Source organism: Oncorhynchus tshawytscha, unplaced genomic scaffold (assembly GCF_018296145.1).
Source record: "Oncorhynchus tshawytscha isolate Ot180627B unplaced genomic scaffold, Otsh_v2.0 Un_contig_1394_pilon_pilon, whole genome shotgun sequence".
NCBI lineage: Eukaryota > Metazoa > Chordata > Actinopteri > Salmoniformes > Salmonidae > Oncorhynchus > Oncorhynchus tshawytscha.
In genome coordinates, this window is record NW_024609625.1 from 81577 (window position 1) to 99693 (window position 18117).

An 18117-nucleotide genomic window follows, 5' to 3' on the forward strand; every position below is an offset into this window, starting at 1 on the left:
TATGAATGAGTGTGCTTCAGGTTTATGAGTGAGTGTGTGTGTGTGTGTGTTTCAGGTTTCTGAGTGTGTATTTCAGGTTTCTGAGTGTGTGTGGTGTGTTTTGTGGTTCTACAGTTGGAGAACCTGATGTACTACACAGAGAATAATCACAACAAAGTGGTTCTGCGAGATTTCTACCTGTCCAAGTTTGAGAACGGTTCCATCACAGAACCCTGTGGAACACCGGAGTACCTGGGTAGAGTACCTCTCTGCTCTCCACCTCTCTGCTCTCCACCTCTCTCTGCTCTCCCCCTCTCTGCTCTCCCCCTCTCTCTGCTCTCCCCCTCTCTGCTCTCTACCTCTCTGCTCTCCCCCTCTCTGCTCTCCCCCTCTCTGCTCTCTCCCCCTCTCTGCTCTCCCCCTCTCTGCTCTCCCCCTCTCTGCTCTCCACCTCTCTGCTCTCCCCTCTCTGCTCTCCCCCTCTCTGCTCTCCCCCTCTCTGCTCTCCCCCTCTCTGCTCTCTCCCCCTCTCTGCTCTCCCCCTCTCTGCTCTCCCCCTCTCTGCTCTCCCCCTCTCTGCTCTCTCCCCCTCTCTGCTCTCCCCTCTCTGCTCTCTCCCTCTCTCTGCTCTCCACCCCTCTCTGCTCTCCCCCTCTCCGCTCTCCCCTTCTCTGCTCTCTGCTCTCCCCCTCTCTGCTCTCCCCCTCTCTGCTCTCCCCTCTCTGCTCTCCCCCTCTCTGCTCTCCACCCCTCTCTGCTCTCCCCCTCTCCGCTCTCCCCTTCTCTGCTCTCTGCTCTCCCCCTCTCTGCTCTCCCCCTCTCTGCTCTCTCCCTCTCTCTGCTCTCCACCTCTCTCTGCTCTCCACCCCTCTCTGCTCTCCCCCTCTCCGCTCTCCCCTTCTCTGCTCTATGCTCTCCACCCCTCTCTCTGCTCTCCCCTCTCTGCACTCCACCTCTCTCTGCTCTCCACCCCTCTCTGCTCTCCCCCTCTCTGCTCTCCCCCTCTCTGCTCTCCACCTCTCTGCTCTCCCCCTCTCTCTGCTCTCCACCTCTCTCTGCTCTCCACCTCTCTCTGCTCTCCACCTCTCTGCTCTCCCCCTCTCTCTGCTCTCTCCCTCTCTCTGCTCTCCCCCTCTCTCTGCTCTCCACCTCTCTCTGCTCTCCACCTCTCTCTGCTCTCCACCTCTCTGCTCTCCCCCTCTCTCTGCTCTCTCCCTCTCTCTGCTCTCCCCCTCTCTCTGCTCTCCACCTCTCTCTGCTCTCCCCCTCTCTCTGCTCTCTCCCTCTCTCTGCTCTCCCCCTCTCTGCTCTCCCCCTCTCTCTGCTCTCCACCTCTCTCTGCTCTCCACCTCTCTGCTCTCCCCCTCTCTCTGCTCTCTCCCCCTCTCTGCACTCCCCCTCTCTCTGCTCTCCCCTCTCTCTGCTCTCCACCTCTCTCTGCTCTCCACCCCTCTCTGCTCTCCCCCTCTCCGCTCTCCCCTTCTCTGCTCTCTGCTCTCCCCCTCTCTGCTCTCCACCTCTCTGCTCTCCCCCTCTCTGCTCTCCCCCTCTCTGCTCTCCACCTCTCTGCTCTCCACCTCTCTGCTCTCCCCCTCTCTGCTCTCCCCTTCTCCGCTCTCTGCTCTCCACCTCTCTGCTCTCCCCCTCTCTGCTCTCCACCTCCCTGCTCTCCACCTCTCTGCTCTCTGCTCTCCCCCTCTCTGCTCTCCCCCTCTCTGCTCTCCCCCTCTCTGCTCTCTGCTCTCCCCCTCTCTCCTCTCCCCCTCTCTGCTCGCCACCTCTCTCCGCTCTCCACCTCTCTGCTCTCCCCCTCTCTGCTCTCTGCTCTCCCCCCTCTCTCCTCTCCCCCTCTCTGCTCTCCTCCCCTCTCTGCTCTCCACCCCTCTCTGCTCTCCACCTCTCTGCTCTCCCCCTCTCTGCTCTCCACCTCTCTGCTCTCCCCCTCTCTGCTCTCCACCCCTCTCTGCTCTCCCCCTCTCTGCTCTCCACCTCTCTGCTCTCCACCTCTCTGCTCTCCACTCCTCTCTGCTCTCCCCCTCTCTGCTCTCCCCTCTCTGCTCTCTGCTCTCCCCCTCTCTCCTCTCCCCTCTCTGCTCTCCACCTCTCTGCTCTCCTCCCGTCTCTGCTCTCCACCCCTCTCTGCTCTCCACCTCTCTGCTCTCCCCCCTCTCTGCTCTCCACCTCTCTGCTCTCCTCCCCTCTCTGCTCTCCACCCCTCTCTGCTCTCCCCCTCTCTGCTCTCCACCCCTCTCTGCTCTCCCCTCTCTGCTCTCCCCCTCTCTGCTCTCCACCTCTCTGCTCTCCACTCCTCTGCTCTCCACTCCTCTCTGCTCTCCACCCCTCTCTGCTCTCCCCCTCTCTGCTCTCCTCCCCTCTCTGCTCTCCCCCTCTCTGCTCTCCACCTCTCTGCTCTCCACCCCTCTCTGCTCTCCACCTCTCTGCTCTCCCCTCTCTCTGCTCTATTCCTCCTCTCCTCCTCATCTCTCTCTTCCTCCTCCATCTCCTCCTCCAGTCCTTTATTTACAGTAAAGGGCAGCTCAGTCATTCACACCAGAGAGTAATTACATCAAAATGAAATAGATAAATAAGGAGGGAGGGAGGGAGGGAGGGAGGGAGGGAGGGAGGGAGGGAGGGAGGGAGGGAGGGAGGGAGGGAGGGAGGGAGGGAGGGAGGGAGGGAGGGAAATAAATTAACTGCATTAAGGTATTGGTGAAATAAAAGATAGGAAAGACGGAGGAGAGGGTGAGGCACGGCAGAGCAATGAGAGATGAGGGGATGGAGAAAGAGAGGAGAGGGGACAGGGAGAGGAGACAGAGAGGTAATGAGAAGAGGGAGAGAATGAGAGATGAAGGGATTGAAAGAGGAGAATGCTGAAGGAAGATACAGACTGATTAATCTGATGATTAATGAAGCCAGTTTGTTGTCGCCTCTCCGTTCCCCCTGCCCTCTCTCTCCGTTCCCCCTGCCCTCTCGATCACCCCTTAACTTTCTCTCTCTCTCTATCTCTCTGTCTCTCTGTCTCTCTGTCTCTCTCTCTCTCTCTCTCTCTCTCTCTCTCTCTCTCTCAGCTCCTGAGGTTGTGGCCAGACATCGGTATGGTCGACCAGTGGACTGTTGGGCAGTAGGGGTCATCATGTACATACTGTGAGTGTTCATAGAGGAGTTATAACATGTAGTCTTCACACTGTGAGTGTTCATTTAGGAGTTATAGTATGTACATACTGAGAGTGTTCATAGAGGGGTTATAGCATGTACATACTGTTAGTGTTCATAGAGGGGTTATAGCATGTACATACTGTTAGTGTTCATAGAGGGGTTATAGCATGTACATACTGTTAGTGTTCATAGAGGGGTTATAGCATGTACATACTGTTAGCGTACATACTGTTAATTCATGCCTTGCCAGCAGTTCCTACATATCTAAATATCTCATCAATAACATCTGTCGCGGCAGCTGGTTTGAATACAATAAAATGTATTGCTGTATTACTAAATCGGCAAACGTCGATGACCTCTAGGGGTTGAGATCTGGTTCTGCGGACATTAAACTACAAGCTTTCTCTCTGTAAGTCTCTTTGGATGAAAGAGTCTCTTTTTTTTAGTCTGTCGGGGAATCCTCCGTTCTACGACGAGACAGAAGAAGAGAACACAGACCTTCACAACCGAATCATCTTCTGTCGTATCATAGCTGGGGAGTTTGAGTTTGACGCTCCTTACTGGGACGACATCTCTGTTCCAGGTACACAACGACAACACAACAACAACACAACGACAATACAATGACAACACAACGACAACACAACATCAAAGTACCTATGACTGACTGTGGTATGTACCTAGAGACGGCCAGCCACTAGAGACAGCCAGCCACTAGAGACAGCCTGCCACTAGAGACAGCCTGCCACTAGAGACAGCCTGCCACTAGAGACAGCCTGCCACTAGAGACAGCCTGCCACTAGAGACAGCCTGCCACTAGAGACAGCCTGCCACTAGAGACAGCCTGCCACTAGAGACCGTTTGCCACTAGAGACAGCCGGCCACTATAGACAGCATGCCACTAGAGATGGCCACTAGAGACAGCATGCCACTAGAGATAGCCGGCCACTAGAGACAGCATGCCACTAGAGATGGCCACTAGAGACAGCATGCCACTAGAGACAGCCAGCCACTAGAGACCGTTTGCCACTAGAGACAGCCGGCCACTATAGACAGCCGGCCACTAGAGATACCATGCCAGTAGAGACAGCATGCCACTAGAGACCGTTTGCCACTAGAGACAGCATGCCACTAGAGATGGCCACTAGAGACAGCCTGCCACTAGAGACAGCCTGCCACTAGAGACAGCCTGCCACTAGAGACAGCATGCCACAAGAGACAGCCAGCCACTAGAGATAGCCGGCCACTAGAGACAACCTGCCACTAGAGACAGCCTGCCACTAGAGACAGCCTGCCACTAGAGACAGCCTGCCACTAGAGACCGTTTGCCACTAGAGACAGCATGCCACTAGAGACAGCCGGCCACTAGAGACAGCATGCCACTAGAGATGGCCACTAGAGACAGCATGCCACTAGAGACAGCATGCCACTAAAGATGGCCACTAGAGACAGCATGCCACTAGAGACAGCCAGCCACTATAGACAGCCGGCCACTAGAGATACCATGCCAGTAGAGACAGCATTCCACTAGAGACCGTTTGCCACTAGAGACAGCATGCCACTAGAGATAGCCAGCCACTAGAGACAGCATGCCACTAGAGATGGCCACTAGAGACAGCATGCCACTAGAGACAGCCAGCCACTAGAGACCGTTTGCCACTAGAGACAGCCGGCCACTAGAGACCGCTTGCCACTAGAGACAGCCGGCCACTATAGACAGCCGGCCACTAGAGATACCATGCCACTAGAGACAGCATGCCACTAGAGACAGTCGGCCACTAGAGACAGCATGCCACTAGAGACCGCCTGCCACTAGAGACAGCATGCCACTAGAGACAGCCGGCCACTAGAGACAGCATGCCACTAGAGACAGCCACTAGAGACAGCATGCCACTAGAGACAGCATGCCACTAGAGACAGCATGCCACTAGAGACAGCCACTAGAAACAGCCACTAGAGACAGCATGCCAATAGGGACATCCACTAGAGACAGCATGCCACTAGAGACAGCATGCCACTAGAGACAGCCACTAGAAACAGCCACTAGAGACAGCATACCACTAGAGACAGCATACCACTAGAGGCAGCATACCACTAGAGACAGCCACTAGAAACAGCATACCACTAGAGACAGCATACCACTAGAGACAGCATACCGCTAGAGACAGACACTAGAGACAGCCGGCCACTAGAGACAGCCGGCCACTAGAGACAGCATGCCACTAGAGACAGTCGGCCACTAGAGACAGCATGCCACTAGAGACCGCCTGCCACTAGAGACAGCATGCCACTAGAGACAGCCGGCCACTAGAGACAGCATGCCACTAGAGACAGCCACTAGAGACAGCATGCCACTAGAGACAGCCACTAGAGACAGCATGCCACTAGAGACAGCATGCCACTAGAGACAGCATGCCACTAGAGACAGCATGCCACTAGAGACAGCCACTAGAGACAGCATGCCAATAGGGACATCCACTAGAGACAGCATGCCACTAGAGACAGCATGCCACTAGAGACAGTCGGCCACTAGAGACAGCATGCCACTAGAGACCGCCTGCCACTAGAGACAGCATGCCACTAGAGACAGCCGGCCACTAGAGACAGCATGCCACTAGAGACAGCCACTAGAGACAGCATGCCACTAGAGACAGCATGCCACTAGAGACAGCATGCCACTAGAGACAGCCACTAGAAACAGCCACTAGAGACAGCATGCCAATAGGGACATCCACTAGAGACAGCATGCCACTAGAGACAGCATGCCACTAGAGACAGCCACTAGAAACAGCCACTAGAGACAGCATACCACTAGAGACAGCATACCACTAGAGGCAGCATACCACTAGAGACAGCCACTAGAAACAGCATACCACTAGAGACAGCATACCACTAGAGACAGCATACCGCTAGAGACAGACACTAGAGACAGCCGGCCACTAGAGACAGCATACCACTAGAGACAGCATACCACTAGAGGCAGCATACCACTAGAGACAGCCACTAGAAACAGCATACCACTAGAGACAGCATACCACTAGAGACAGCATACCGCTAGAGACAGCCACTAGAGACAGCCGGCCACTAGAGACAGCCGGCCACTAGAGACAGCATGCCACTAGAGACAGCATGCCACTAGAGGCAGCATACCACTAGAGACAGCATACCACTAGAGGCAGCATACCACTAGAGACAGCATACCACTAGAGATAGCCACTAGAGACAGCATACCACTAGAGACAGCATACCACTAGAGACAGCCACTAGAGACAGCCACTAGAGACAGCCGGCCACTAGAGACAGCCACTAGAGACAGCATGCCACTAGAGACAGCATGCCACTAGAGACAGCCACTATAGACAGCAGGCCACTAGAGACGGGCATTAGAGACAGCCACTAGAGACAGCATACCACTAGAGACAGCATACCACTAGAGACAGCCACTAGAGACAGCATACCACTAGAGACAGCATACCACTAGAGACAGCAGACCGCTAGAGACCGTCTGCCACTAGAGACAGCATGCCACTAGAGACAGCATGCCACTAGAGACAGCATGCCACTGGAGATGGCCACTAGAGACAGCATGCCACTAGAGACAGCATACCACTAGAGACAGCCGGCCACTAGAGACCATCTGCCACTAGAGACAGCATGCCACTAGAGACAGCCACTAGAGACAGCATGCCACTAGAGACAGCCACTAGAGACAGCATGCCACTAGAGATGGCCACTAGAGACAGCCGGCCACTAGAGACAGCCGGCCACTAGAGACAGCATGCCACTAGAGACAGCATGCCACTAGAGACAGCATACCACTAGAGGCAGCATACCACTAGAGACAGCATACCACTAGAGATAGCCACTAGAGACAGCATACCACTAGAGACAGCAAGCCACTAGAGACAGCATACCACTAGAGACCGCATGCCACTAGAGACAGCCACTAGAGACAGCATGCCACTAGAGACAGCATGCCACTAGAGACAGCATGCCACTAGAGATGGCCACTAGAGACAGCATACCACTAGAGACAGCATGCCACTAGAGACAGCCACTAGAGACAGCATGCCACTAGAGACGGCCACTAGAGACAGCATACCACTAGAGACAGCATACCACTAAAGACAGCCGGCCACTAGAGACCGTCTGCCACTAGAGACAGCATGCCACTAGAGACAGCATGCCACTATAGACAGCATGCCACTGGAGATGGCCACTAGAGACAGCATTCCACTAGAGACAGCCACTAGAGACAGCATGCCACGAGAGACAGCATGCCACGAGAGACAGCATGCCACTAGAGACAGCATACCACTAGAGACAGCCACTAGAAACAGCCACTAGAGACAGCATGCCAATAGGGACATCCACTAGAGACAGCATGCCACTAGAGACAGTATGCCACGAGACAGCCACTAGAAACAGCCACTAGAGACAGCATACCACTAGAGGCAGCATACCACTAGAGACAGCCACTAGAAACAGCATACCACTAGAGACAGCATACCACTAGAGACAGCATACCGCTAGAGACAGCCACTAGAGACAGCCGGCCACTAGAGACAGCCGGCCACTAGAGACAGCATGCCACTAGAGACAGCATGCCACTAGAGGCAGCATACCACTAGAGACAGCATACCACTAGAGGCAGCATACCACTAGAGGCAGCATACCACTAGAGGCAGCATACCACTAGAGATAGCATACCACTAGAGACAGCATACCACTAGAGACAGCATACCACTAGAGACAGCATACCGCTAGAGACAGCCACTAGAGACAGCCACTAGAGACAGCCGGCCACTAGAGACAGCCACTAGAGACAGCATGCCACTAGAGACAGCATGCCACTAGAGACAGCCACTATAGACAGCAGGCCACTAGAGACGGCCATTAGAGACAGCCACTAGAGACAGCATACCACTAGAGACAGCCACTAGAGACAGCATACCACTAGAGACAGCAGACCGCTAGAGACAGCCACTAGAGAAAGCCACTAGAGACAGCCGGCCACTAGAGACAGCCACTAGAGACAGCATGCCACTAGAGACAGCATGCCACTAGAGACAGCATGCCACTAGAGATGGCCACTAGAGACAGCATACCACTAGAGACAGCATGCCACTAGAGACCGCATGCCACTAGAGACAGCATGCCACTAGAGACAGCATGCCACTAGAGACAGCATACCACTAGTGACGGCCACTAGAGACAGCCAGCCACTAGAGACAGCCAGCCACTAGAGACAGCCAGCCACTAGAGACAGCCGGCCAGTAGAGACAGCCACTAGAAACAGCCGGCCACTAGAGACAGCCGGCCACTAGAGACAGCCGGCCACTAGAGACAGCCGGCCACTAGAGACAGCCGGACACTAGAGACTGCCGGCCACTAGAGACTGCCGGCCACTAGAGACAGCCGGCCACTAGAGACAGCCGGCCACTAGAGACAGCCGGCCACTAGATACAGTTGGCCACTAGAGACAGCCGGCCACTAAAGACAGCCGGCCACTATAGACAGCCACTAGAGACAGCCTCTAGAGATGGCCAGCCACTAGAGACAGCATGCCACTAGAGACAGCCAGCCACTAGAGGGGGGTAATGCTCTCCTGCAGGTACACATTAACATACTGTCTTTGCATCTCTCTTCCTCTCTCTTCTCTCTCCCTCTCTTCTCTCCTTTTCTCTTCTCTCCCCCTCTCTTCTCTCCCCTCTCTCTTCTTTCTCTCTCTCTTCTCTCTTCTCTCTCTCTCTCTTCTCTCTCTCTCTCCATCTCTCTTCATCTCTTGTCTCTCCCCTCATCTTTCCCCCTCCCTCTCTCTCTTTTCTCTCCCCCTCTCTTCTGTCTCTCTTCTCTCTCCCCCTCTCCTTCTCTTCTCTCTCCCCCTCTCTTCTCTCTCCCTTGTTCTTCCATCTTCCATCTTTCTCTTCCCCTATCTTCTCTTCCCCCTTCTCTCTCTTCCCACCTCTTCTCTCTCTCTCTCTTTCACTCCCGCTCTCTTCTCTCTCCATTTCTCTTCATCTCTTGTCTCTCCCCCCTTCTCTCTCTCCCCCTCTCGTCTCTCCATCTCTCTCCGTCTCTCTTCTCTCTCTCCCCCTCTTCTCTCTCCCTCCATCTCTACCACTCTCTTCTCTCTCCCTCTCCATCTCTCCCTCTCTCTTCTATCTCCCTCTCCCCTTCCCATCTCCTCTCCTCCCTCCCTCTTCTTCTCTCCCTTCTCTCCTGGTCTCTGCCCCCTCTCAGCTAAGGAGTTAGTGTGTAGGCTGATGGAGGTGGACCAGATGCTGAGAATCACAGCTGCAGATGCTCTCTTACACGAGTGGTGAGCACACACACACACACACACACACACACACACACATACAAACACACACACGCGCACACAACAAACTAATTGAATCTCTGTCATTCATTTTGCTTATGTTTCTGTCTGTCAGGATTGCTGGTAACGGGGCCTCGGAGAAGAACCTGAAGGAGGGAGTGTGTGCCCAGTTTGAGAAGAACTTTGCAAAGGCCAAATGGAGGGTAAGAATCCTCCTCCCACTCGTACATGTTTTTTTTTAACTCAAAAATGACTTGCCTGGATTGATAGCTAAACCCTGTGTTCTATAAACCACTTACGTTCCCATAACTTTGTTAACTTGCCTGGATTAAAATGATGATTGTGGAGATAATGGTGATGATGACAATTATCATGATTATGACGATGACGATTTAGTTGTTGCTTCCAGAGGAGGCTGGTGGGTGGAACTACCTGTACAGGAGGAAATGGCTCATTGTAATGGCTGTAATGGAATGAACATGTGTTTGATCCCGTCCACCGATATCTCAGCCCACCAGCCTCCTCTGGTTGTTTCTAATAATGATGGTGATGCAGTATATCCAGGAGGAGGATGATGATGATGATGCAGTATCAGCGTGATTAACCTCCCTAACCCTCTTCTCTCCCCTGCATGTGGTTCCCAGGAGCTGAAGGTACTGTGCTCACTATGAGTCTGGAGAGGGAGAGAGGGCGAGAGAGAGAGAGAGAGAGAGAGAGAGAGAGAGAGAGTGAGAGAGCGGGAGAGAGAGAAAGGGAGAAAGGGAGAGAGAGAGAGAGAGAGAGAGAGAGAGCGGGAGAGAAAGAGAGAAAGAGAGAGAGAGAGAGCAGGAGAGAGAGAAAGGGAGAAAGGGAGGGAGAGAGAGAGACAGAGACAGACAGAGAGAGAGAGAAAGAGAGAGAGAGAGCAGGAGAGAGAGAGAGAGCGAGAGAAAGGGAGGGAGGAAGAGAGGGAGAGAGAAGGGAACAGTAAGACTCTCACAAACAGAAATCGTTTGCTCTCTTGTTCACTCATTTCTCATGGCCAGTTAATAACTGTTCAGATTTTTTGACCTGAAGAAATAGGTTCTATAAGAGCGTTCCGAAGAGCACCCGATTCAAATCAAACTTTATTAGTCACGCGCTCCGAATACAACAGGTGTTGACCTTACAGTGAAATGCTGAATACAACAGTAGTAGACCTTACAGTGAAATGCTGAATACAACAGGTGTAGTAGACCTGACAGTGAAATGCTGAATACAACAGGTGTAGTAGACCTCACAGTGAAATGCTGAATACAACAGGTGTAGTAGACCTCACAGTGAAATGCTGAATACAACAGGTGTAGTAGACCTCACAGTGAAATGCTGAATACAACAGGTGTAGTAGACCTCACAGTGAAATGCTGAATACAACAGGTGTAGTAGACCTCACTGTGAAATGCTGAATACAACAGGTGTAGTAGACCTCACAGTGAAATGCTGAATACAACAAGTTTAGACCTTACAGTGAAATGCTGAATACAACAGGTGTAGTAGACCTCACTGTGAAATGCTGAATACAACAAGTTTAGACCTTACAGTGAAATGCTGAATACAACAGGTGTAGTAGACCTTACAGTGAAATGCTGAATACAACAAGTGTAGACCTTACTGTGAAATGCTGAATACAACAAGTTTAGACCTTACAGTGAAATGCTGAATACAACAGGTGTAGTAGACCTTACAGTGAAATGCTGAATACAACAGGTGTAGTAGACCTTACAGTGAAATGCTGAATACAACAGGTGTAGTAGACCTCACAGTGAAATGCTGAATACAACAGGTGTAGTAGACCTCACAGTGAAATGCTTACTTACGGGGTACCGGTACAGAGTCAATGTGGAGGCTATATACAGGGGGTACCGGTACAGAGTCAATGTGGAGACTATATACAGGGGGTACCGGTACAGAGTCAATGTGGAGGCTATATACAGTGGGTACCGGTACAGAGTCAATGTGGAGGCTATATACAGGGTATTACGGTACAGAGTCAATGTGGAGACTATATACAGGGTGTTACGGTACAGAGTCCATGTGGAGGCTATATACAGGGTATTACGGTACAGAGTCAATGTGGAGGCTATATACAGGGGGTACCGGTACAGAGTCAATGTGGAGGCTATATACAGGGGGTACCGGTACAGAGTCAATGTGGAGGCTATATACAGGGGGTACCAGTACAGAGTCAATGTGGAGGCTATATACAGGGTATTACGGTACAGGGTCAATGTGGAGGCTATATACAGGGGGTACCGGTACAGAGTCAATGTGGAGGCTATATACAGGGGGTACCGGTACAGAGTCAATGTGGAGGCTATATACAGGGGGTCCGTGTGCAGGGTGGGTCGAGGTATTTTGTACATCAAGGTGGGGGTGTAGTAACTATGCATAGATAATAAACAGTGAGTAGGAGCAGTATAAATACAATGGAGGAGGGGGGTCAATGTAAATAGTCTGGGTGGCCATTTGATTAATTGTTCAGCAGTCTTATGGCTTGGGGGGTAGAAGCTTTTAACTTCTTAAGTAGCCTTTTGGACCTGGACTTGGTGCTCCAGTACCGCTTGCCGTGCGCACTACCCTCTGTAGCGTCTTACGGTCGGATGCCGAGCAGTTGCCATACCAGGTGGTGATGTAACCGTTCAACTGGTTCAGGATGCTCTCGATGGTGTAGTTGTATACATTTTTGAGGATCCCATCACAAATCTTTTCCGTTTCCTGAGGGATGAAAAGGTTTTGTCATGTCCTCTTCACAACTGTCTTGGTGTGTTTGGACTATGATAGTTCATTGGTGATGTCGACACCAAGGAACTTGAAACTCTCGACCCGCTCCACTACAGCCCCGTCGATGTTAATGGGGGCCAGTTCGGCCCTCCTTTTCCTGTAGTCCACGATCAGCTCCTTTGTCTTGCTCACATAGGTTTTTATTCTGGCACCACACTGCCAGTTCTCTGACCTCCTCCCTATAGGCTGTCTCATCGTTGTCGGTGATCAGGGCCTACCACTGTTCTATCTTTAGCAAACTTAATGATGGTGTTGGAGTTGTGTTTGGCTACACATTCGTGGGTGAGCAGAGAGTACAGGAGGGGACTGAGCCCTGGGGGGCCCCAGTGTTGAGGATCAGCATAACAGATGTGTTGTTGCCTACCCTCACCACCTGGGGGCGGCCCGTCAGGTCCTGGATCCAGTTGCAGAGGGAGGTGTTTAGTCCCAGGGTCATTAGCTTCGTGTAGAGCTTTGAGGGCACTATGGTGTTGAACGCTGAGCTGTAGTCAATGAACAGCATTCTCACATAGGTGTTCCTTCTGTCCAGGTGGGAAAGGGCTGTGTGGAGTGCAATAGAGATCATCATCTGTAGATCTGTTGGGGCGGTATGTGAATTGGAGTGGGTCTAGTGGGTCTAGCGTGTCTGGGATGATGGTGCTAATGTGAGCCATGACCAGCCTTTCAAAGCGCTTCATGGCTAACGAAGTGAGTGCTACGGGGTGGTAATCATTTAGGCAGGTTACATTCGCTTTCTTGGGCACAGGGACTATGGTGGTCTGTTGGAAACATGTTGGTATTACAGACTCAGTCAGGGAGAGGTTGAAAATGTCAGTGAAGACACTTGCCAGTTGGTCCGTGCATGCTTTGAGTATACATCTTGGTAATCCGTCTGGCCCTGCGGCTTTGTGAATGTTAACCTGTTTAAAGGTCTTGCTCACATCGGCTACTGAGAGCGTGATCACACAGTTGTCCGGAACGGTTGGTGCTCTCATGCATGCTTCAGTGTTGATTGCCTCGAAGCAAGCAATAAAATCATTTAGCTCGTCTGGTAGGCTCACGTCATTGGGAATTTCACGGCTGGGTTTCCCTTTTTAGTCTGTAATAGTTTTCAAGCCCTGGCAAATCTGACGAGCATCAGAGCTGGTGTAGTAGGATTCTTAGTCCTGTATTGACGCTTTGCCTGTTTTGATGGTTCTTCTGAGGGCGTAGTGGGATTTCTTATAAGCGTCCGGATTAGTGTCCCACTCCTAGCCTTTAGCTCGGTGCGGATGTTGCCTGTAATCCATGGCTTCTGGTTGGGATATGTAAGTACAGTCACTGTGGGGACGATGTTGTCGATGCACTTATTGATGAAGCCAGTGACTGAGGCGGTATACTCCTCAATGCCATTGGATGAATCCTGGATCATATTCCAGTCTGTGCTACAAAACAGTCTTGCAGCGTAGCATCTGCGTCATCTGACCACTTCCGTATTGAGCGAGTCACTGGTACTTCCTGCTTTAGTTTTTGCTTGTAAGCAGGAATCAGGAGGATAGAATTATGGTCAGATTTGCCAAATGGAGGGCGAGGGAGAGCTTTGTATACGTGTCTGCGTGTGGACTATAGATGGTCTTGATTTTTTTTTCCTCTGGTTGCACATGTGACATTATGGTAGAAATGAGGTACAACGCATGTAAGTTTGCCTGCATTAAAGTCCCCGGCCACTAGGAGCGCCGCTTCTGGATGAGCACTTTCTTGTTTGCTAATGGCCTTATAGAAGTGGTTGAGTGTGTTCCTAGTACCAGCATCGGTCTGTGGTGGTAAATAGACTATATAGATGAGAACTCTCTTGGTAGATAATGTGGTCTACAGCTTATCATGAGGTACTCTACCTCAGACAAGTAATACCTTGAGACTTCTTTAATATTAGACATCAGCCATCATTATTGAAAAATTGACAACACCCCCCCGCCCCTGGTCCATAGGGCCCTGGTCAAACGTAGTACACAATATAGGGAATAGGGTTCTATAGGGCCCTGGTCAAACATAGTACACAATATAGGGAATAGGGTTCTATAGGGCCCTGGTCAAACGTAGTACACAATATAGGGAATAGGGTTCTATAGGGCCCTGGTCAAACGTAGTACACAATATAGGGAATAGGGTTCTATAGGGCCCTGGTCAAACGTAGTACACAATATAGGGAATAGTGTTCTATAGGGCCCTGGTCAAACGTAGTACACAATATAGGGAATAGGGTTCTATAGGGCCCTGGTCAAACGTAGTACACAATATAGGGAATAGGGTTCTATAAGGCCCTGGTCAAACGTAGTACACAATATAGGGAATAGGGTTCTATAGGGCCCTGGTCAAACGTAGTACACAATATAGGGAATAGGGTTCTATAGGGCCCTGGTCAAACGTAGTACACAATATAGGGAATAGGGTTCTATAGGGCCCTGGTCACACGTAGTACACTATATATTTTGTTTTTTTATTTTTTTATTTAACCTTTATTTAACCAGGTAGGCTAGTTGAGAACAAGTTCTCATTTACAACTGCGACCTGGCCAAGATAAAGCAAAGCAGTGTGAACAGACAACACAGAGTTACACATGGAGTAAACAATTAACAAGTCAATAACACAGTAGAAAAAAAAGAGAGTCTATATACATTGTGTGCAAAAGGCATTAGGAGGTAGGCGAATGATTACAATTTAGCAGATTAACACTGGAGTGATAAATGATCAGATGGTCATGTACAGGTAGAAATATTGGTGTGCAAAAGAGCAGAAAAGTAAATAAATAAAAACAGTATGGGGATGAGGTAGGTAAAATTGGGTGGGCTATTTACCGATAGACTATGTACAGCTGCAGCGATCAGTTAGCTGCTCAGATAGCAGATGTTTGAAGTTGGAGAGGGAGATAAAAGTCTCCAACTTCAGCGATTTTTTGCAATTCGTTCCAGTCACAGGCAGCAGAGAACTGGAACGAAAGGCGGCCAAATGAGGTGTTGGCTTTAGGGATGATCAGTGAGATACACCTGCTGGAGCGCGTGCTACGGATGGGTGTTGCCATCGTGACCAGTGAACTGAGATAAGGCGGAGCTTTACCTAGCATGGACTTGTAGATGACCTGGAGCCAGTGGGTCTGGCGACGAATATGTAGCGAAGGCCAGCCGACTAGAGCATACAAGTCGCAGTGGTGGGTGGTATAAGGTGCTTTAGTGACAAAACGGATGGCACTGTGATAAACTGCATCCAGTTTTCTGAGTAGAGTGTTGGAAGCAATTTTGTAGATGACATCGCCGAAGTCGAGGATCGGTAGGATAGTCAGTTTTACTAGGGTAAGTTTGGCGGCATGAGTGAAGGAGGCTTTGTTGCAGAATAGAAAGCCGACTCTTGATTTGATTTTCGATTGGAGATGTTTGATATGAGTCTGGAAGGAGAGTTTACAGTCTATATAGGGAATAGGGTTCTATAGGGCCCTGGTCAAACGTAGTACACAATATAGGGAATAGGGTTCCATTTGGGATGACACCACTAGGAGTCTCAAAGGAGATGAACACCATCAGTGTATTTCTGTGAGAGAGAAACAGAGAGGAAACGTGTCTGATTGGTGAGATAAAGTCTCTCTTCCCTCAGCCCCTCCCACTCCGATCCAGCCCACTGTCACTCAGCCAATCCCAGAAGAGTTCCATCTGCGATTTCCTCCTCTTCTTCGGGTGCATCTCAAGTGTTCTTCATTTCCTTGCTTCCTTTCCTTCCTTCCTTTCCTTTCCTACATCGGCACTGATCTAGGCCTAGGATACATGGGTCAGGTGAAAGCAAAATGGTCAAATGTTATGAAGGACATCTGCTTTCCCCTGTCCAGCTCTGTTAGGATCAGTGCAGATGAAGGAAAAGAAAGGAAGCCACTATGGATTTTTGAGATGCAGTGATTGACTATCCAGCCCGGCCCTGTCTATCTCATTCCTCTGAAGTAGTTCCTGGTTCATTGACCCATACATACGCTGGCTCCCGAGTGGCTCAGAGGTCTAAGGCACTGCATTTCAGTATTAGAGGTATTAGAGGTGTCACTATAGACACCATGGTTCGAATCCAGGCTGTATCAAAACCGGCCATGATTGGGAATCATATAGGGCGGCGCACAATTGGCCCAGCGTCGTCTGAGTTTGGCTGGTGTAGGCCATCATAGTAAATATGAATTTCTTCTTAAAACTAACTTGCCTAGTTAAATAAAGGTTCAATTTTAAATGTTAAATTTTTAAACATACTGTACTTCAGTCTCAATCCTCTGAAGTAGTTCCTGGTTCATTGACCCATACATACTGTGGTTAAGTCTCATTCTTCTGAAGTAGTTCCTGGTTCATTGACCCATACATACTGTGGTTAAGTCTCATTCTTCTGAAGTAGTTCCTGGTTCATTGACCCATACATACTGTGGTTAAGTCTCATTCTTCTGAAGTAGTCCCTGGTTCATTGACCCATACATACTGTGGTTAAGTCTCATTCTTCTGAAATAGTTCCTGGTTCATTGATCCATACATACTGTGGTTAAGTCTCATTCTTCTGAAATAGTTCCTGGTTCATTGACCCATGCATACTGTCACGTTTGTTTGTTGAATAAACGGACCAAGGCATGCGTAGAGTTCCACATGTTTAATTATTGAACCTCACCAAAACAATGCAGAAACATGCCTAAGTATGATCCCCAATCAGAGACAATGATAGACAGCTGCCTCTGATTGGGAACCATACCAGGCCAACATCGAAATAACAAAACTAGTATGCCCACCCTAGTCACACCCCGACCTAACCAGAATAGAGAATAAAGGATCTCTAAGGTCAGGGCGTGACAGTACACACACACCCCCCCGGCAAAGGTACAGACTACGGCCGCAAAACCTGACTCTATAGGGGAGGGTCCGGGTGGGCATCTAGCCTTGGTGGCGTAGACCCCGCTCCGCTTGCGGAACCGCCCGCTTCGGTGGCGACTCTGGTGCGGGGATCGTCACCGGAAGCTCCGGACCATGGATCGTCCCCGGAGGAACCGGATCGTGGATCATCGGAGGAGGAACCTGGCCGTGAATCATAGCCGGAAGCTCCGGCTCATAGAACAGCGCCGGAGGAACCGGACCGTGGATTGTCGCCGGAGGAACCAGGCCATGGATCGTCGCCGGAGGAACCTGGCCGTGGATCGTCGCTGAAGGCTCCGGACTGGGAACTGTAGCTGGAGGCTCCGGACTGGGAACTGTCGCTGGAGGCTCCGGACTGGGAACTGTCGCTGGAGGCTCCGGACTGGGAACTGTCGCTGAAGGCTCCGGACTGGGAACTGTCGCTGGAGGCTCCGGACTGGGAACTGTCGCTGGAGGCTCCGGACTGGGAACCGTCGCTGGAGGCTCCGGACTGGGAACCGTCGCTGGAGGCTCCGGACTGGGAACCGTCGCTGGAGGCTCTGGACTGCAGACCGTCGCTGGAGGCTCTGGACTGCAGACCGTCGCTGGAGGCTCTGGACTGCAGACCGTTGCTGGAGGCCTGGTGCGTGGAGCTGGCACAGGGCGTACCGGACTGAGGAGACGCACTGGAGGCCGGGTGCGTGGAGCTAGCACAGGAGGCCTGGAGCGTGGAGCCGGCACAGGACGTACTGAGCTGTGGTGGCCCACTGGAGGTCTGGAGTGTAGAGCTGGAACAACGTGTCCTGGACAGATGACAACCTTCGCACGGCAAGTGCGGGGAGCTGGCACAGGACGTAGCGGGCTGTGGAGGCGCACTGGAGACACGGTGCATAGAACCGGCACACATTGTACCGGAACGATAACAAGCTCCTCAAAGCGAGTGCGGAGAGCTGGCACAGGTGGCATTAAACTGAGGACACGCTCCTTAGGGCGAATGTCGTGCCT

General features: G+C 51.3%; 1 protein-coding gene across 1 annotated transcript in view; it reads left to right on the plus strand.

The window, feature by feature from the left end:
• LOC112240382 (caM kinase-like vesicle-associated protein) overlaps positions 1-17424 on the plus strand; it is a 66085-nt gene extending 48661 nt beyond the window's left edge. The window contains exons 6-12 of the mRNA XM_042316421.1: positions 115-235; positions 3048-3123; positions 3582-3718; positions 9379-9457; positions 9573-9660; positions 10102-10110; positions 17239-17424. Of these exons, the coding sequence (XP_042172355.1) occupies positions 115-235; positions 3048-3123; positions 3582-3718; positions 9379-9457; positions 9573-9660; positions 10102-10110; positions 17239-17424 (696 nt within the window). The remainder of the gene's footprint in view (positions 1-114; positions 236-3047; positions 3124-3581; positions 3719-9378; positions 9458-9572; positions 9661-10101; positions 10111-17238) is intronic.
• The last annotated feature ends 693 nt before the right edge of the window (positions 17425-18117 follow it).